Source organism: Hippoglossus hippoglossus, chromosome 20 (assembly GCF_009819705.1).
Source record: "Hippoglossus hippoglossus isolate fHipHip1 chromosome 20, fHipHip1.pri, whole genome shotgun sequence".
NCBI classification, from domain to species: Eukaryota; Metazoa; Chordata; class Actinopteri; order Pleuronectiformes; family Pleuronectidae; genus Hippoglossus; species Hippoglossus hippoglossus.
In genome coordinates this window covers 3,017,170-3,038,793 of record NC_047170.1, presented here as the reverse complement: position 1 = coordinate 3,038,793, position 21,624 = coordinate 3,017,170, and the positions used below count along the sequence as shown (strand labels likewise).

Here is a 21,624-nt window from a genome sequence, read left to right as displayed (position 1 = left end):
CTACAACACAGTCATTAATGCAGGACCTGCCATAGTTCATATCATACTTAAGCAAATTCCCTTACAAATATGCAGCTGGCAGAGTTTTGATGTGGAGTAACTGAAATGCAACAAACAGAAATGATATTTAGAAGAAACAATTATTGAGTCTTATTCTGCATCTTCAGGCAGCAGAGTGTTTTGCAGAACCAGAGCAGCTTGCAGAGCCTGAGTTAAAGCAGTCTAATCTTCTGGTGGCCACCAGACTTCTAACCTTAACATCTGGGGTTGATGCAGTTACTGTGGATCCAGCAGGAGGAGTCGTTTGGAGAGGTGGAGATGTTTTCACAGCAGAGTCTGAGGTTTCTGAGGTAGGTGCAGGCTGCTCGGCTGCTTTAACCTGGCACAGTGACCAATCCTCCTGGATGGCAGTGATAGCAGGTTCATTAGCACAGAGCACACATGGCGGGGCCCCAGGAGAGTCTGTTTCCCTGGGTGGCTTTTCAACAACATCGTCACCATCAAAGACTGATGTAGTGACGACATCAGGAGGCAGAGTCAGAGAAGGTGGTGAAGCTGGAGATGGAATAGTCTGTGGGCAGGGTGTAAACCTTCCACTTCTTCAGCATGGCAAATTGTCAAATGCTCCATGGCAGTAGTTATGGCAGGAGTTTTTGGTGCTTCACTTTGCAGGACGTGCATGTCACTGAGGCTGAAATGGTTTCATGATTAGTCGCTATTCACACAAAATTTGTACAATAAGTTCAAAATGGCAGTTTGGGGCATGGCTCCAACTCTTTGCCTAATAGCCTGTTTCCTGAATTTTAAAGCAGGGGGGCTTTGAATTTTAAAAACTGTCCACTGGGGTAGTGCAGTTGAGCCATTTCAGTAACATTTTACTGAAAGACTGATTTTTTAAAAAGTACAAGCATCAGCATTAAAAATAGTTGCAAAGTGCTCAGATGCAGAATGGCCCATTTGAGAATAATGTATATTATATAAATGATGTACTATGTGTCCATGACTTTAATGTTGCAGCTGGTAAAGTTGTGGCTAATAGGGCTGGGTAACTTGTAAATTGTTTCTCGGGGACAATAAAGACGATTTATTTATTTATTTACTAAGATATTGAAGGGATTGGAGATATGAATGAAAGGGGGAGCGAGAGCCAGGAAGATGCCCTAAAATCTATTAATTTATAATTGTACAATTTGTTGGTTTTGACTATCTGACTATTTGCAAAATAACTAATCACTAAAATATCAAACAAATGAAGTGCAGTAAAAGATAACAATAGTTTTTTCTAAATTGAAATGAAATCCTAAAGTGTTTAAATCAAGCAAAAATACCTAAGTACATTACTTCAGTTCATGTATTTAGCTCTTTTCCACCACTGGGTTCTGAGGAAGATAATGAATAAAATCGAGTTGGTTTTTCACTGACTCTCGTTGAGGCAATACCACCCCCTAATGGAAATATGTGACAATTACAAGTAGACATAAGGCAGAGTGGGTAAATGAGGCTGTTCTGAGATGTAAAGTTGTGTCACTCAGTCATAGTTGCTTCTCCAATGTCTGCCTGGACTGGATCTGAACAGTCAAAACAGCTTCCCTCTTTTTCTGACTAGATTTCCTGCATTGTATCAAAACACTTGAGGTCAAGGAGGTCAGGTACGCACAGGCAGGAGAAGACATCCAGACAGCAGAGATAATCCCCCCGAATCGACCCTGTGAGAAGTAAATACACAGTAGTGGATTTCAAACAGAGGAAAATACACTCAATCCATTTTTCAGCCCTTCAGATATGAGAATCACAGAAGTCATTTGCTTGTTTGGTTTTAATTAATTTTTATGATTCTGTCTGAAGCTGTAACTTCACCTAGTAAAAAACAAAAGAGCAAATTTTATAACACTGCCTGAGAAATTATGCCAAATGTTTAAATCTTTCCTTTCCATCCAGTGTTTTTTTCTAATCCCGTGCTTTCTTGAATAAATTGGAAAAGCCCTGTGCATGAGATCATAGAGTTAAAAAGAAAATGTTGCATTGGATCTGCGTCATTTTTCACCACATATATTTCCCCTTGAATAAAGCTTGGTTCAGTAATCTGGAAGGACTATTCAGATTTTATATACAGTGTGTGATTCAGACACAGCTCGTGACCTTCAGTGACATTCTGAAATGGTTGAATGTCAGCCTGCATATAGTGTAGAGTAGGTTTTTTAATATTTAGATGCAAAAAAGGTGCCTTCCATCCCTGTTCTCTCTACACACAGCAGGTCTAGTCAGAATAATTGTGCATGTGCATGAAAAGGTGAAAACAATACTGTCATGCACCCAAAACCGAATCATATCATTGCAGTAACCAGAGACTTGGAGCTCATCCTAGTCCCCTGTGTCGTCCAGCCTCGTGTGGTCTGCCTGGAGAGGAAGCAAATCCACATATTTGAGCTTTTATTTTTAGAACCATGTTTTTTTTCTGTACATTTTTTTTCAATTTTTCGTATTTTCTCAGCTTGGAAAGAACTGGCAACTGCAGAGCTTTTAACCAGAGGTAGGGAAGTAGCAACCCTGATCAGGGAGTGTCCCTGAGAACAAGCTCCCCGTGTGTCCCCAACAGGGGGCGATAGCAGTTCAGGCTTCTTGTCCTCGGAGAAGCACAGTGCTAAAAACACTGAGGTCTGAGTGTGTCTGTGTTGAGATGCCAAATCAATGTTACATTTCACTTAGAGCCTTTTTATGTGGGATCATTGGAAGAGTTTTTTTGTTCTTGCGCAGTAACACATTCACATATCCACACATTCACAAAAGGAGAATCTCTGAAGTACTTTTGGATCATAATCTGCTGAACAGCCCCTTTGGGGAAGCAATAATCAGCTACTTACAGGAAAACAGACTATAGATATTGGAGGATTGCTCGTTATTCATCTCAATCCCCTCTTTCAGTATCTTCAGTTTGATTATTGATGGTATGTCATAAGCCTGTTATAAACCATACATTATTTTGATCTTTAAAGCTGTTTTAATCTGTTTTGGGGGCTGTTTATAGGATTATGCTGTATTCTAAATTCTATATTTTGTAATGAAAAGACCAAAAAGACACTAAAGGTTCAGTGTGTAAGATTCAGTTGAAAGGGATCTATTGGCAGAAACAGAATATAAACATGTATAATCATCTTAATTGTGCAAATGGTTGTTTTCTTTACCCTAGAATGGGCAATTTATATTTAAATACTTTATATTTACATAATACCACAGGTTCTCTTTCATGTTTGGAAGGAGAGGGTGAGGTGAGGGGTATTCAGCTGCAGCATGAAACTTCACCACTAGATGTCCCTACATTCCACACACTGAACCTTTAAGGGAACAATGACTAAAGAGTCCCTTGATTCTAGAAAAGCTGCCGTGATTTGGACAAAATCACATGTGGAGCACAAAACGTTATTCTGACAGTGAGGGAAAAATGGACTCATTGAAGAAAACATTTCCCTCAAATAAAAATGTGGAGAAGCCTTGAAGGACTCACAGGATACCTTGAACCTTGTGTGTAAAACTTCAAATTGCTTACTTTTCCTAATTTTTCCAGACAGAACCTTATGACAAACATATTTAAAAAAGGAAGTACAGTTCACTGAGTTCAAGTTGTTAAAAGTCACCTCTGATTATCTCTGTATTAATTTAGCAATTTTCTGAAACACTTGCTTTTAGGAAACAAAACTAAAACTACACCCCCCCCCTACCAAGGCCCAACAGTTCCCTAATGAAACCACATTTAAAGTCACTTGATCAAGACTTTTTTGGGTGGGATATACACCAAATTATATACACCAAAATCAAGATCCGCAAATTAATCTTTGAGAAAGCAAGGAAAATGTTGAAAAATGCCCTATTTTGTGAAAAAATACCTTGATCCACACGCTGATCCAGATCCACACCAAAATTTAATGGATTCTTCCCTGTCCCATACTGTAATCTCCCACTAAATATCGTGATCAAGTAGTTTTTGCTTAAGCCTGTTTACTACAAACAAACCAACCAACAAACAGACAGGGGCTAAAACAAAAACTCCTTGGTGGAGGCAACACAGGACTATTTACAGCTGTAGATTATCCATACCCACCAACTGAATGATAAGGCTTTAATTAAAATTCTCACAATAAAATGTCGAACAAAGAAACCTGTAGTTAAATCATTATTTTGTCGCAGTGTTTCGCTGTGTGCTTTGTCATCACTTGCACCTTGCAGTGTGTCGCTAACCTGCACTGTAATTACACTCCTGAATAGCTGCAGTAAAAACACGCTGACCACAGTGGTGCCCCAGTTTACAGTGGGACATGACTGCAGATTACGATTCAAACTCTTCATATGAGGCCTTCATTTCAACATAAAACCATAACGTTGGATTAGCTGGATTAGTTAGAAGTTGACAAGTTTTAAGCCTCTGGTGTTAGCAGTGATTTAATATGGTAATAACTGAAATTTAGATGCTTAAACACACAAACACGGATGCATTGCCACACTGGGGTCAGTCCACACACCCTGTCTTGACTGTGAGTGTGTGTATGAGAGTGTAAATCCTTGCTGGATCCAGATTTGCCTCTGTAGTGTCATATTCTGTGGTGAAGCTGGCCATGATTTATACAGTAAAGGCTGCCCTGACACTCCTACCACTCCCTCTGCCAACCAGAGGGAGGACTGTCACCACAGAGTCAGGACTTCACTCTCTTCACTCTCTCTCCTCGCACAGTGGCGTTCCATCAGTGTCTGCTCGCAGCTGGAGGAGAAAGGTAAGGCCCATGTCATCCTCTTTACGGCACGTGTTGTTATGTGGAGGGTACACCTGAATTATCGGAGAACTCAGGCTGGGATCATATTTCTTGACGTATTTACAGCATATTGCACTAATCAAACTCTGATTAGTGGTGTCAGTTAACTGGAGACCATGTTAGAAAAGTTTGCATTAGTTAGTTTTGGAGGATATGAGTTTTCTCTGTTCATGATGGTGGTTGTTTGTCAGTCTGCTGGTTGTACTTTCATTTACCAGTTACAGTATCTGCAGCATATGGTATCTATGTGTGCATACAGTCATCAACACTGTTCTTAAGGAATCTCTCCCGAAATTGTTATGCGAACATGTATTCGGTTTGGCCATGAGTGACCAGCCAACAGGACAATGAGAAGACAAGCTAAATATAAAGTCTAACTGCATACAGTAAATCAGCCTCTGTGATTATGGGTCAGCGAGGTCCTCTGCTTTAGCACAGGCACCAGTCGCTCTCTCTCTCGGTCTTTCTGTCTCTTGGCATGTCAGAGTTATGCTGTTCCTCGAGTCTGAAGACTGAAATAGCTTTGTCTTCCTTTCTAATTACCATACGTACAAGTGCAGAATGAAGTGAAAATGATGGAGAAGGTGTGTGGGCTGGTTTTCACGATAGTCCAGGGATCAGACACCAGTTTCTGGTCTGGGACATATAGTTTTATCTTGTAAAGGTCACTACATTGCTGAATGTCAGAAAAATATAGTCTTCAGTAGCAGTCACCAATTATCTGTCTTTACATGGCCGTTAAAATACTTTGGTCATGTTATTTTTACTCTGGGTTATTCATGTCATCGCTGAACTTAAAGCACTATTTTTGAAGGAAGAAATAGCACGAAGGAAAAGTACAGTTCATAGGCAATAATATACATATTTGCTCAATTGTCTCAGTGTTGTAAATACTGTTATTTTGCTGATGTTCTCAGTTACTCCCTCCTGAGAGAGGGATCCCTCACATGTGGTTCTCTCTGAGGTTTCTACATTATGTTTTTTCTCGTTTTTCCTTACTCTTGTTGAGGGTTAAGGACTGAGGATGTCACACCTTGTTAAGCCCGATGATACAAATTGTGATTTGTCAATATGTGCTATACAAATCAAATTGGATTGATTGATTGATTGAATTTACATGGGAGCTTTCTTGGTCTGGTAAGATCAGTTGAAATGTTTGTTAAAATGAGCAGAGGCTAGATAGATATTATTAACAACGAGACACTAAACAAGGTTACAAATTGATTTACAAATACCTGGGAACACACCAACACGGAACAAAACAAGAAAAACATAAGAAAGATAAACAAACAACATCCGTTAAAACCAACCAAAGATCAGGCATTAGAAGGCTTTGCTATAAAAATATGTTTTAAGAGGTGATTTAAAAATTGTTAATATGCTGACAGGTCACCCTTAGTTACCAGCCCTGACTTGGGAACTACCATCAACTTTGGTTGCAAGGTTATGGCCTGGAGCAGGGAGTTAGTAGCTGCATATTATAACTGGGGGTTTAGACTGTGCTGAGCTTTAAAAGTCATTAAAAGAATCTTAAAATGAATCCTAAATTTAGCTGGCAGCGAATGAATGGAGGGTAGAATTGAAGAGATATGGGTCCCATACGCTTGAGAGGCAGCGTTCTGCACTACAGCTGAAGCCGAGACACGGAGGAATGACTGGAACATGTAAACAGTGGACTGCAGGTGTGAGAAGACAAAACGCATGAATAAGCTTTCCTTGGTCAGGAAAAGACAGAGCTATTTCATTTTGGTTATATGTCTTACATAAAAGTAACATGATTTAATAATGTTAATGACATGGGCTTCAAAATTCATTTTTTTAAATACTGATGTGAAATTGAGGTTACTGAGCGAGTTCTCAGACTTTCCTTTACCTGAGCTGTCTTTAGGCTTTAACTCCATCCTTTAATTGTCGGCAGAAGTTACATAATCTCACTTTAATCCTTAAATCTAAAGAACAATATCTGTTTTTTCCTTCCTCCGTGTGTACCTTAGCATTTAGATTTCTTTACAAGTTTCAAGCCACTGCAAATAGATTCTAATACCATAGTGCAATGAATTAAAATAATGACTGGAATGTTGAGAAATTGCATTTAAAATATAAAAAAAACCCATTAGTATTACAAGGTGTGTGTAGATGACAGTAAACAGGTCTTTTAAAGAAGGTGATAAATCTAAATTTACTCCAAATTCAACCACACTAATAAAATAATATCCTGGCCCCAACAGCACATAATTTATTACAATGACCAAAATAAATTCTCAGCTATCAGTCAGAATATGAGCATTTAAGGGACAAGAGCCTGTTTACTGGAATTTCTACCGACAGTCAACAAGTCAAGGCTCCGAGCTATTCCAACATCTGCGCACAAGGAATGTTCTGTGATGCCCGAGCCAATGGAGGCGGCTGATGTGGTTGGTTCGCTGCACTTCTGGTTTGCCAAATGTAGAGTGAGGTTTGGAGGAATTCAAGTTCAGGGCCCACCTATCAACATACAGTGTCTGTAATGACTAATGCGCTTTAAAATGAAAGAGAGAGGCAGCGAGGAGAGGATGTATGGATGGATCCGAGGAGCTGAGGAAGGATAAAATATGAAGTATATGCAGGGTTTTTTTTGGGATACTAGAGACACATTTAGAAATAGAGAAACACACGAAACCATTCTCCTGCGGCGCACTGTCAGTGTTTAATGTTATTCACTGAGGCCTCACAGATCTAACTTTTGACTCCTGGTCCTTCTTGTGTTGAAATTGACTCCCATGCTCTCCTGGGATCTATCTGCTAATGCGACTGACAGATGTGTTCATAAAACAAACATCTGTTTGCACTGATTCTGACCATGATGCTTCAGTTAAAATATCAGATGATAAATCAGACAAATAGCCTATGGCATTTTGAGATAATCTGAATAGACCGATTGACTGGGCTCGTGAAGCTTATAAACAAAAATACCTGCAGAACATATCTACATATGATTGAAGTAAAAGTTTACAGAGTTTAGTTGTTTTATTACTTGTGGACGTTTCAAATTTTAAATAATAAGTAAAGTGCAGATCTACTTAAGCAAACATTCTTTCCTTTTTCTGGGTTCAAGTGGCTAATGCATCAGAGTTATAAATGTTTAAGTTTAGCAATTTATGTCTCATTCGTTATTATTAAATTAACAATAACATAATAATGACATTATACATGAGCCATCGAGCACCATGCTCTCTAAAGCTGCTTTCAGACATGCACTTAACCACAGGGATCCTCCGGACTTTCTCTGCAGGGGCTGTGTGTCTGAATGCAAAAGTCAGAGTGAGAGTGGACTTTCTCTGTCTGGCCTCCTCATATAAAGTCTGCAGATCCTCCACAGGATTCACTGCAAGCAGAAAAAAAAAAAAAAGGATGAAAAAGCAGTGATGTACATGTAAGAGCAGATAAAGATGTCAAAAGAGATTGTGTGATATGGGCCGACGCAGGTGTCGATGTGCTCTAAACAAAAACATGTGATTTCCGCAGCAGCATTGAAAGATTGCATCCTGCCTCCTGTATGCTTCACCCCCCCCCCCCCCCCTCACCTGAACGCTCCAGAGATTTCTGTGTTGTTGTGAACACGTCTGAGCAGAGAATCTCCTGTGTTGTGCATGTGTGAAAGGAAACCTCCGCAGAGAGTCCGGACCCAAATCATTCGGACTTCTTCCGGAGGTTATGTCCGATAACGGCTGAAATGTGGCCATTAAGAAACCTATACTGGTCGACCACTACTAATTACAAAGCATTTCTATTGCATGTCCTTTTGAAGAACAAATGTCAGTATACAGTAAATGATTGTAATGTCTGATCTGCATCAGGACAACACAAACAGTGTTTTCACTGAGCTGACTGTTTCCTGATCTGTCACCGCTATGGTTAAACTACCTGGTTAGTGTTCGTGGTCGTGGTTAAATGAAACCAAAACTGACTGTTGGTAAGAAACCGGAATTAAACAGTGGTCTCCCTCATCAAAGTCATTCTTTGTCGAACCATCTGACCACCCTGTCCTCCTCCTGCTGAGGTTTTGTTCACACAGATCAGCAAAAGCAACATTTATATTGATGAAAAGAAGGGGTTAAACCATTTTCAATTTTCTTTTTTACGAAACATATGTGTGTGTTTGTGTGTGGTCCAGGTATTACACTTGTTGTGAGGACCTAAATCTGTCTGCATATTCACATCATGGGGACTTGTCTTCCTTATGGGGACAACAGTTAGACTCCATAACATAAGACGCTACATTTTAAGATGAGGACATGTTTGACAGTTAGGTTAAGAGTTAGGGTTGGGAAGTAGTAACTATGGTTTAGGTTAGGGTAAGTCTCCAGGAAATCAATGTTAATCAAAGTCACTGTAATGTCCTCTGAAGTCATGGACAGTGTGTGTGTGCGCGCGCGCGTGCGTGTGTGTGCGTGTGTGTGCGTGTGTGTGCGTGTGTGTGTGTGTGTGCGTGTGTGTGTGTGTGTGTGTGTGTGTGTGTGTGTGTGTGTGTGTGTGTGTGTTATGTGATTTTAAAACAGATTTGAGCCATATTCACTGATTAACCATAAAACCAAACTTAACTTTCTTTTTCTCTCGGTTGGTGTCCTACATGGTTGTCCAGGCTAAGCCAGAGCTGCACGTTCCACCTGTAACGGCTCAATGACAGCTCTCTGAATGTTCCCTGATGTTATTTGAAGTTGAACATATTTCTAGGTCAGTTAACATTTCTCTATTAGAATTAGAAGAGGTTTAAATCCTCTCGGCGTCCTCGACCCTGTACACCCAGCCAAGTGTTTTCTGCCGAGGTTGAAACTGGGCAGAGTCAAGCAGCCAATGTACAAACAAGCACAGGATTACCTTTCAAATCACGAGATTTATTTTACCCAGAACAGTAGAAGAAAACTGTAACCAACAGAATAGGTCAACCAAACATAACTCCACTAAAACAACACTGCTAACAATACAGGACATTGATTCCACCAATCCCTCCGTGCTAATTCAGTTCTTGGTCTGATCCATTTATTGGGACTCTGCAGTTAAGCAGGCTCCACCCTCAGCCACCTCTTTTGACCTAAAACCAGGATGGAGGACTGAGGTAGCAGATACTGTTACTCCCACACAAAGAAAAGAGAATTAATACAAATGACAATGACAGAATAGTGTCAACCAAATGTGCTTGCCTCATATAGTGTCAAAATGTGCAGTCAAGAAAATTGTGAGACCAAAAATCCTGTGTTTTGTTTGTGCAAAGAAAATTAGGAAAGTTTGATACAGACGAGAGAGAGTTGTATGAAACTCTACATCTATCTTTCAGATTTCTATGAGTGTGGGGAGACAATTTCAGTTGTGTGACTGGGGATGGGACCATCACTCTGAGCTATGATAGAATTCTGTGAGGTCACCAAATACATGAAGAAGCCCCAACCACACAGCCCAACAAAACTAGTGGGAGGATCAGATAAATGTAATTTAGGAAACACTCCCATGAACACGTCCCGCAGTCTAGGATGTAGATGTAGAGGTCTAATCAGGTTAGACCATAGACTGCATGTAAAAAGAGTTAGACTAGTTAACACACTTGTAAAAACGACAGAAAAAGGCTAAATGAATAGGGAGGGAAACTAATTCAAGTATATTAAGAGCAGTTTTAGCTCAAATAAAAGGTAACAACAGGACACTGTTTGTAGAAAGTTATTTAGATAAATTTCAGCAAGCTACATTAATTTAAAGATATTTAATTTAAAGACCCACTTGCTTCAAGCTGTTAGCTACTGCAGAAGATCATGGGGTCCTTTCTGAATCTCTATTACAGTAAGGGCCGGTGCACACTACAGGATAATCGGGCGATTTTCGACCTGATTTGCCCATTCCGACAATCGCGGGACCTTTCTAATTAGAGGCCAGTCGGAGTCGATTATCTGCACAAATAATCCTGAAGTGTGAGGGGTTTATAAAATAATTTGAATGCTGCCAATTTTGTCGGAGCCTCACAAATCTCGAATCGTAAATGTCAAACTCAAAATGTTTGTTATTTACGATAATCTGCTCCGATGGAATACTGAGCATAAACTGAGCTATAGCCAATGAGAGCAAGCTGAACGGGAAAAATCATCAATCGGATGTTGCGTTTTTCTGAAGTCACATTTGATCAAACAGCAAGTGTGTGGTCTTACAATCTGTCCAAATGTCCCTGTTGTGCGTTCTTATATTCTAATATAAAAAATTGGTTAAATCTGTCATCACGTCTGTGGTCTCCAACATTTTTTAAATCAGTTAAGAGTTGAAAATCCTCTATTGTGCACCTAACTCACTTGACTGACTAGACTTGGATCAGTTGATGTAATGTTTTAAAATGAATGATGTCACCAGTTACAGAGTTTCCAAGTCCCTGTTACAGTAACTGTTTGCCCAGTTTAAAACCACTGCTATCAAAAGGGACCCTTTTAAAAGAAAAAATCCCTTTCCCCACATGGAGCCCACAGTCAGCCCAGATGGGCTCATGTTATTGAAGACATATGGGTCTCACACAGTCCACATTTAGCCCACATTTATAGAGCACTTAGTTAACCCATTTCAAGTGCATGGCACTTGTTGCCCATGTTGTCCACATTTTATCCATATGGGTTGCACATGTGCATGTTGACTGGGAATGATGTCTTCATTCAGTAACTTGATGCTGTAAATCAATTCCTTTTATGGGGGCACAAATGAAAAGGGCTACTGGCTATAAATGTGCTGTTGGTATTGGTGATAGTTACCATGAGCAGGATGGAACTGTGCTGAACAGATCAATTTACCAGTTTACATTGTTTGTTTTTTTAAAGTCATTTTCAATATACTCTATATTACACTGTGAGAAAAATGTAAGTCCATTGTTAAAATATGATTCCATAAGCCCAACACAAAGAGGATAAGGGTAAGAGGAGCTGGGAGGAGACTTTGTAAAACAGAGGTTGTGGCAGCTGTACTCTCTTCAGCTCACTGATCCTCCCCTGTCTTTAAAGCCGCTGCCAACACACTGTAGCCCTCACTGCCGTGTTTATATTCCTGTTTTCCCAGCACAGCGCTCACGTAGTTATTTTCTCTGGCCCAGCCTTGTGGTCGGTGGAACCGTGTTTGCGCTGTAAAACGAACACAGAACACGGCAGTGCCATGTGCCATGTTGCATGGCACAACATGAAAACAAATTGTTTTATAGGTAAGAGGAGACAGTGGGGACGGTGGAGAAGAAAAGAGGGAGATGTGGTGAATTCACAAGGCGGTCGAATCTCATCCTCGAGCCATATATTATATATGTACCCTGAGCTGGACTGTTAAAAAATATGTCAAACAGACAAACAGTTCTCCAGCACTGACACAGCTCTATGGAGACACTATGCACGACAGCACAATTTGTTGCAGACGGCACTCAGCACTGTTCTTCACTGCACTGGAAACTTTGATCCCCACAGTGTGGATATTCTAGGGGCCAGGAACTATAGCTGATGAAATGAGAATTTGGAATTTAGACTATTTGTGGACACAGGCTATAAGTCTAGTGACCCCTTGAGGATGGGATATTTATTACATTCCACAACATCACTGTGTTGCTATTTGAGCCCTACTACATGTGGTGATAAAATATATACACTGTAGTCAATCGAGTCAAAATAATAGATCTTCTTACTATGATTCATATGCCTAAGCATTTCATAGGACATCTTTAGTTCAGTGTGGACATTTTCACTTGTGGTTGTAGGAGAGTACATAGTGGTTAAAAAAAAAACATCCTCTGAATGTACTTAACAAATTTCAGATCTGAAATTTCTCAATCTGTTGAACATTTTATGATATTACTACTGTGCAAATGAATATTGTGATGATGATCTGGTCACCAAACACACCAAAAATGAGAATATGAAAATCCTAAGCAAATTTCAGTTAAATGCAACCAGGTTTTTAGTTATGAGAACCTTTAGGTTGATGGGGAGAGAAAAGGGGAAAAGTTCAGGGGTCATCAGAATGAATAGGAGCCATCCTGTGAGGAGAGTGAATTACCTTATTACTTAATTTGTGGCATTTTAGGTCACATACAGTAAAATTTAAGTTTGTTAAATATAGTCATCTTAGCACATAATGGAAATTGCAAGAGTTCACAAATAATATGACACAGGGCCGTTTCCGGATGTCTCTTTGTTTTGCTGTATGTCCATGAATTGCTTCCTCCAGAGTTATCAAACAGCAAATGAAAATGGCGAAGTAAAATCTGAATTTCTCACGTGTTTCAGCTCAGAATCAGCCACCTCTGTCTGGACTGAGGCCGCTCTCCTACAGAGACATGTTGCTGTGGTCGTTATGGAGTGTGATATTACTACTGACCCCGCTGGAGGCTGCAGAGGAAGGGGAAGATGTGCGAGCAGGTCGGAATGTCACTTTTGGCTGCACTTTCAGTGAAATGTGGATGAAATATTCACAACAGAATTTTTACATTTACAGTTACATTGATACAATTGTTTTTGTTGATTGTGTGAGTGTGTGTGTGTGTTTGTGTGTAGGCTGCAGCACAGCTGTGAATGACCTGGTGTATATTGTTGATGGCTCATGGAGTGTCGGAGTCCCTGACTTTGAAATGGCCAAGCAGTGGCTTATCAACATCACCAGCCAGTTTGACATCAGTTCGCAGTACACACAGGTACTGTAAACTGTATTATACTGTATGTACTTCATACTTCACACATTCATTTCAGGGCACACACTTTATCCGTACACATTTCATTTACCTGCCAACTGAGATTGTCATTTTCATTTCAAACACCTTTAGCTGCAATTGTACTTAGAACACTCCAGTATATGATTTTTAAAGGTCTTTATGGCTAATCTCTTAGTTATCATCTAAATATTTTCTCCAGTATAATCAATGACATTTTTTACTGTATGGTAAATGGTCTGTATTTATATAACAGCTTTTCTAGTCTTGACGACCATTTAAAACTGCACATTACAGTTTTACCATTCAGCCTTTCACACACACATTTATACAGTGCATCTATCTGCAGCACTCTCTCTATCAATTCAGTTAAATTTAACTCAATTTAATTGATATAGCACCCAATCATATAACATTAAATATCACACATACTAATACAATGAGACAAGTGGTTCGGTATCTTGCCCAAGGACACTTAGGCATGCAGAATGGGGAAGATTAGGATTGAACCGCTGACCTTCTGCACCTTGTCCTGCTGTATCTGTAGCTGGCTGTGATCCAGTACAGTGACACACCTCGATTGGAGATCTCTCTGGGGACACACCAGGGCGGAGCAGAGCTCATCGAGGCCATACAGGGCATCACCTACCTGGGAGGAAACACACAGGTGGGACAGCACGTTTTCTCTTTGCACCTTAGCTATCACCAGCACCAGCAGGTAACTTAGGACTTCTGATCGGTGCTCACTAAACAAAAGGAGATTGTGCATTTGAAGCTATGGATCAGACACTATGGGATGTCCTCAGATCGGCTGTCTCTGTGGATGCCTTCAAAAAGAAGCAAAACACAAATCTATTCACACGTGAGCAAAAACTTTGTCTGCTGCATTTATCATTTCCTTTTTTTTTTAAAGTTCTATTGTGAAGCACCATGTGACTTCCTCTGTGACAGGTACTATTTGAAATAAACTTGACTTACTTACTTGATTACCTCTAACAGTCATAATATACACGTGCAATATAAAATACTATGTGTGCTCTTATCATAAACTGTGTTAACACTGAAAAATGTCTCGTGCATTCACATTACATGTATCCTGATGACAGAATCACCCAACTGGGACTGTAATGACTGTGAACTAGAAACATTGTGCCACCTGGCAGCTTTCATGGGGGGCGGGGGGGCCCTGAGGGTTGCTGACTTGGTTTTCTCTTAACTGGTTTCCTGGGGCACCAGCATGCGGAAGTGTGGTGGGAGAATAAAACATATTTTACTCTCAAAATATGCTGTCAAATATCCTATAAAAATGTTCACTACATCCAGAACTCTCCATCCAAAAAGCAAACTAATAAAGATAAGTGCTCTGAGGCTGGTTATGGAGAGGCAGGCGACACTTAAGTGCAGGTCCATGAGTGCCAGCATTCGCTTGCAGCAGGTGCAACACGACCACACAGCAACACCACAAGCATAGAAATACACAATAAACAAACAGGCTGAATTTGCTTTATGTAACATGCTCTTTGAAAAATATGACACTGTACCCGTAACCTTCTGCTCATGTTGTGATCTGCTCCCAAGTGGATTTAAAAAAGCTTTTTTATATGTGTGTATATAATTTAATTTGCACTCTGTGATGTAGCGGTCAGTGGCTGAGAACTGATGAACAGACAAGTTCACACATGCGATCCCTCACAGCATCACGGCGTTTTTTCATTCACTGTGTTCTGAATGTCTTGCAGACTGGAAGGGCCATTAAGTTTGCTGTGGACCACGTCTTCGCCGCATCTCAGCGACCCAGCCAAGTGAAGAACCGCATTGCCGTGGTGGTCACTGATGGAAAATCTCAGGATGATGTGGTAAATGCTGTGTATAAAAGCTGTTGGCTGAAATGCTGCAATATGTATTGACTTTTTGTGATGTTTGGCCTAAAGGGAAAAGACTTCTCAACCATTGGAGGCTCATTTGTTGTTTCTTCAGGTAGATGCCAGTATGGAGGCACGAGCTCAGGGCATTACAGTATTTGCCGTCGGGGTCGGCAGTGAGATCACCACCTCAGAGCTGGTATCCATCGCCAATAAACCGACATCCACCTACGTCCTGTATGCAGAGGACTACACCAACATTGACCGTATCCGAGACTCCATGGAGCAGAAGCTATGTGAAGGTCAGAATTTTGAGTCGGTGTGTTTTTGTTTTGTTTCATCTCCAACTCCGGCCATGATCCTGAGTGAGCCTTGGGTTTGATTATGTTTAGAGATTTGGGTCAGGTTTGGTCAGAGGTTACCCAGCTCATAAAACAATATGCTGGGGTTCGAGATTAAATCAGATTCAGAGTGAAATCGAAAACAGTCTCACTCATCAAAACAGCCACAACTACAAATACAACAACAGCCATAACCACAGCAATACACAAAAGCTACAGCTATGTCCCTATTACAGCTGCAGCCAAAGTCACAATCAACAGACGCCATTAATATGAATTATCCTCTGTCGTCATTGTAAAATTGTAATGATAGTGACTTCTCAATGAACATACATAACACCATAACACCAAGTTATGTTCAATTTTGCATTTATCATTTTCAAGCTCAAGTGGAAAACAGATATTTGCTAATATACAGGGGTAAGACAAACTACAGTTATTACATTACGCCAAGCAATGAATTCAGTTATTTTTCAGCACCTAACCTGCGCTCGCTCACTCCTCACTTTGTTGTAACAGCCAGCAGTGCAGACAGATGTGTCTCCTCCCTGCTGTTATCGCTGCAGTTTATCTTTTCTTCTGTTGTCTCAAGAAATGACCCTTTTTCCTTCCAGAGTCTGTTTGTCCCACAAGAATCCCAGTGGCCTCTCGTGATGAGAAAGGCTTTGAGCTGATGCTGGGCCTGAACATTCCGATGAAGGCCAAGAAGATCCCCGGCTCCCTGGTTTCTGAGATAGCATACGCCCTGACTGCAACCACAGACATTACCGAGAATACCAGGTAGCAAGAGTGTGCTCAAGTCCTTAACAATTTGTTACGTTTCTTATTTTTTGCTATTTGTGCATCAATCATTGTTCATTAATTTGCTTCATTTTCACACCAGGGAGATTTTCCCAGAAGGCCTCCCTCCATCCTATGTGTTTGTAGCCACCCTGCGTCTCCAGGGGTCTGCTTCAAAGCTGACCTTTGACCTTTGGAGGGTGCTGTCAAAGGACAAGGAGATGCAAGCGGCAGTGACACTAAGTGGAAAGGACAAAACTGTCACCTTCACCGCCACGAGGCTAAACGAAGAGGAGCAAAGTCTCATCTTTAAATCTGGATTTCAGGTTAGTAAAAGGACTGAGATTCATATCCATACCAGATCAATATGTGAATCATTTTTCACCTCGCTACTTCCCTTTTGTTTGTGCTATGAAGGAAAGAAAATGCTTTTTTTTACTATTTCTTCATAATTTTGATTACATTTGCTCAAATACCTGATCTCTCCCTCTGTTGGTTACTCAGTATTAAGTCGCTCAACAAACTGCGCGTTAGCCTCTAAACACAGTTCCAAAGACTATGAGCCAGAATTAAAAACAACACAGCATGTACACGCATCTTACACAAAAGTATTATCCACATTATTGTGGCTCAGGGGAGAGACCAGTCATCCTCATACCAGAAGGTCGGCAGCTCGATCCCAGTCTATCCTACATGCTGAAGTGTCCTTGGGCAAGATACTGACCCCAAAAATGGCCCCTTCTCATAGAACAAGTGCTGCACATAGATGTACTGTGAATGGGTGAATGGCAAGAAACTGAACTGTAAAGTGCTTTGAGTGGTCATCAAGAGTAGAAAAGACCTCCTGTCTATTTACAAGCCACAGATCTTTAGTTGCACAACTTGGAACTGGTATTGTTCCTCAGACTTTTCTAGGTTCGCTTATAAAAATTCAGAAAAACAGAAAATGTATCCGGGAAAAGTGAGTTTCATTTAATATATTGCACATTATTATTACAAAGTTTCAGTTTTCCATGAAATGGTTTAACAAAATGCTGAAATATGTGCAAATGATAAAAAAGTCAACTAGTATTTATTATGATTTCTCATATATAGCACATGCATGGTTTCTCAGCAATTTCTGTATTTTGCTGTGAACTTGAATGTCTGGAAAGCTGATTATCAAAGTTTCTCAAATGGTTTTATATGCATGTATACTTATATCCTGATATATAGGCCTGGCCAATAATTACAGCGTAGGCGTATTGGTTAATATAAAGAGTGTCGTGTTCCGTGGTGCCGTTTGTTATTTTCCTGCAGTGCCACTAAAAGGATGTATTGTGCGGTGAGTTTGTCTCTTCCAATCTTGAGTTTCCCTTCGTGTTGGTCGCTGTGAATGAACCTGACTTGCGGAGAGCCAAGCTAGTAGTAGTTTAAGCATCATCGCCTGTTGAGTTCAATTTACAGCCGGCCCGGTGAAGATGTAATGTGATGGAAGCCAGGAGGAGGCTCAAAGAAAACGTTTCCTGTGCTAAACCGCTGTATTTACCTCGTGGAAACTAGTTGGCGGGTGTGTAGCACTTGGAGAACATGCCCCTGTTTCCATGGCAGCACAAGCTTATAATACATCCTGTTGGACACACGTCAAGTTGTTTTTCCCGAAAGGCAGCCTCCATCCTTACACACACCTAGACTGCAGGGAGGAGAGGGTTGTAATTATGTTCAGGTTGTGTGTTTCATTTGATTTGTTTTGATGTGGCACGAGGTGTAAGCCTGTGATTTGTCGTTTTAGAGATGATGGTTGGTGTCGTAGCCCCCCGAGGAAACAATAGCTGCTCTGTCTCTTCTCTCTGTCTCTATATGGTGTTTGGCTTTAGGAGAAAAAAGGTGATGGAAAAGGAGCTCTTGGTCGAAATAACTCGGCGGTCATAACTATTTGTGGAGCATTTAGATGACACACATTTTCAACAGAATTAGTTGAGATGAAACACATGCATACATACGAGTGCCAACAGAAATTGGAGGCTGTGTTTAAGATTTGACAAGTTGATAGCTACGTTCACCTTTGCTCATGAATGGAAGCTGTTTCAGTCCCGAAAATGAATAAACCCTCTGTCAATGTATCTTTACATTTGAGATATTTGTTCCTCCTTTCAGAATCTGTATGATGGAAAATGGCACCAGCTCAAACTTCTGGTGAGGCCACGCCAGGTCACTGGTTTCCTTGACGATGAGCTGGTCCAAGAAGTCATGTTGGAACCGATGGAGCCCATTTACATCAATGGGGAGACGCAGGTGGCTAAGAGGAGAGGAACAGACATCACTGTGCCGGTGAGTACACAAATCATAGCTCTAAATAAAGCTGCAGCTGAAAGGTCCAAGTGCTCTGAATTTATTTATTAACAAGGGCAGGCGATCCTTTGTGAAAGTACATTTAAATGGGTTGTAACAGTTGCCAAGAGATGAATGTCAGGTTTAAAGCACTCAATGGTAAAGAAAAGGGTAGAAAAACTCAAAATGTTGTTTGAACATATTGTTGACGTTTGCCATATGATGAGATTTTTCAAATTTGTTTGATTCAGGTGGAGATTCAGAAGCTGCGTCTGTACTGTGATCCTCACCAGAGTGAGAGAGAAACTGCTTGTGAGATCTACTCTGTGGTAAGACCTCCACTGTCACCAACCTGAATCTACACAGGTCACATGTCGAACTTAAAATTCAGTGTGTTGCTGCGTGTGTATGAGGCTACAATGATAATAAAAAATATTTTGTCCCGTCTTTCTGATGCTGCACAGGATGATGAAAGGGTGAGTGCAGTTTCCTGTTTCTCTCACATTTTTTATCCGACTTTGCTCATTTAGCCACAGCAGTAATATGAGTGGAACTCACTGGCAGTGATAATTACTGAAGTGTGACCTTTCTTGAGTGTGAGAAAACATTTAAATCAAAATAATGTGTTTTTAAATGTGTTTTATGAATCCTAATGGAGAAAGCACTGACGGTTTGTGTGTGTTTCCTCAGTGTCCTCTGAACCGCACTGCCACAGCGGAGGAGGACGACTGCAGTAACTGTGCACTCGGACCCCCAGGGCAGCGCGGCCCACCAGGCCGCATGGTAACGCATGCCCACGTGCACACACACGCACACACCTACGCACTTGACTAACCAAAACCTCCGTAAAACATGTCTTCATCTTTTTGTCCCCATGTTGTTTTGCAATAATGCATCTGCTCCAACAGAAGTCGGAGGTTATTACACATAATAGTAGTTATTCACTGTACAGACTATTTATCACATTGGAATATGTAATTTACAAATGGAGGAAAGACCACAACTTGAACTCAAGAACTAGAAAACTGCTAATACATACGTTTCTTCTGTCCAATTTCTTCTTCCAATGATCTTTAATGACTGCATAATTCAATTTAATATAATTAATAATAATAATAATAACAATAATAACAATAATAATAATAATAATACAAATAATAGTGTGACCATGTGTGTATCCTCATAACAATAACAATAACAACAATAATAACTCTAGTTAATCGCAGTCGATTTTTTTTATCCACAGAGGGTTTGGAATCTCCAAATGTCCTTTTGAAAGCTTCTTAAAAGGCAGAACGAAGTACTAAGTTGTGGTGGTAAATGTTAGCAAACGTTCTAGAGTAATTGTTGTGTACCTTTTAATGAAGAAGCTGACTTACTTATAGTATTTGATTAATCTGCCTCTTCATCTGAACTTTGTAGGATACACTATGAGGGATTGTCTATTTAACCTTTCTCTTTGAGGATGTACAGCTAAATGCACACACACATCTGATAATGGCTGGGAGGCATGTCATTAGCAGGCATATGACCATAAATCAAATCGACATTGGACAAAATGTATACTTGAGAGGTAGAGTCAAAGGATCATCAAAGCTACTGCATTTCACTGTGAGGGGAACATAAATGTCTGTACCAACTGCCATGGCAATTCACATAATCGTGTCAAGACATCTCACCCAGTGCAACAGATGTCAGCCTCGTGGTGCTCAATGAAAAGTCGGTTTATCACAAAAGTCATTCTGATTTTATGGAAGCCTCAGGCTATTCATCCAATAATTGTTGAAATATGTCAGTCTAGGCAGGCGTACTGAACAGAGTGTCAGACCACAGATCCGTTCCACCGTTGTGGCCATTGAAATGTACGTGTGTTGTTGTAATTCCACAGGGTTTCAGAGGAGAGAAAGGAAGGGAAGGACCACCGGGACCTGATGGTAAGCCTGTAAGTGCTGATCAGTTCCTTCTACTGTACCTTTTCACATCTTCATACTGTTGACACCAGTCCTTGAGATACATGCTCATGTTGGAAGTCGTCTCTGTCCCCAGGGTAAGGACGGGAATCCTGGGACTCATGGCCCTTCTGGATTAACAGGGTTGAAGGTAACACGCCTACACACTACCTTTCAACAGCTACCAGCTATTCACAATATCTACTTGGATTCAGCTGCTCCATATGTTATCTTTACATTTCCCTAATTAGTTTGTTGAAGCACCAATGTGAGTTTCAGTAGACCAGTGCTTGAAGACTCCTTAACCTTCGGTCTCACTGTTGATGTTTGATTCCCGGTTTAACTTTGAGAAAGATCGGTTATTGAGCTTTGCCATTTTTCATTAGCAAACAAACATCAATCTTTGTGTCTTCATGTCATGACCATTGAAATGCACTGAAAACCAAAATGCTACTTAAAATTCTGCTGCACAATTAGGACCTCCCAGGGTTTCCATGTTACCCCAGTGAAGTCTTAGTTTACACCAGGTGTCTGGCAATTTTAGCTCTGGATTCAAAATATTTCTAAAAGTTTTAAGACTTTACACAACCTGGCTCCTGCACAAAATATCAGTGCTTTTCAGTTTCTCTCCAGGTTTCCTATATTTTGTTCCTCAAGGCCCCTCGAGCCATTAGAACAAGGTTTCTTGGTTGTGTCCCTCACAAATATTGATTATTTTCATCGAATGATTCTGTCTTCTTTAGCACGGTAAATCCTCTCAATCATTAAATCAATCAACCAAATTTTCTTATTTGTATGGCCCATTCTCACAAATCACAATTTGTCTCATAGAGCTTTAAGAAGGTTTGACTTCCTCTGTCCTTAACCCTCAACTAAAGTAAGGAAAGACTACCA

General features: G+C 40.5%; 1 protein-coding gene across 1 annotated transcript in view; it reads left to right on the top strand.

Moving 5' to 3' along the window:
- Positions 1 to 4,722: 4,722 nt before the first annotated feature.
- The window catches only part of si:dkey-225n22.4 (collagen alpha-1(XXI) chain), a 62,603-nt gene continuing 45,701 nt past the window's right edge, over positions 4,723 to 21,624 (top strand). The window contains exons 1-14 of the mRNA XM_034572808.1: positions 4,723 to 4,763; positions 13,070 to 13,201; positions 13,337 to 13,473; positions 14,036 to 14,155; positions 15,228 to 15,344; positions 15,466 to 15,652; positions 16,306 to 16,471; positions 16,575 to 16,797; positions 18,608 to 18,781; positions 19,033 to 19,110; positions 19,246 to 19,257; positions 19,472 to 19,564; positions 20,670 to 20,723; positions 20,828 to 20,881. Coding sequence (XP_034428699.1) covers positions 13,120 to 13,201; positions 13,337 to 13,473; positions 14,036 to 14,155; positions 15,228 to 15,344; positions 15,466 to 15,652; positions 16,306 to 16,471; positions 16,575 to 16,797; positions 18,608 to 18,781; positions 19,033 to 19,110; positions 19,246 to 19,257; positions 19,472 to 19,564; positions 20,670 to 20,723; positions 20,828 to 20,881 — 1,497 coding nt within the window. The 5' untranslated portion in view covers positions 4,723 to 4,763; positions 13,070 to 13,119. The remainder of the gene's footprint in view (positions 4,764 to 13,069; positions 13,202 to 13,336; positions 13,474 to 14,035; positions 14,156 to 15,227; positions 15,345 to 15,465; positions 15,653 to 16,305; positions 16,472 to 16,574; positions 16,798 to 18,607; positions 18,782 to 19,032; positions 19,111 to 19,245; positions 19,258 to 19,471; positions 19,565 to 20,669; positions 20,724 to 20,827; positions 20,882 to 21,624) is intronic.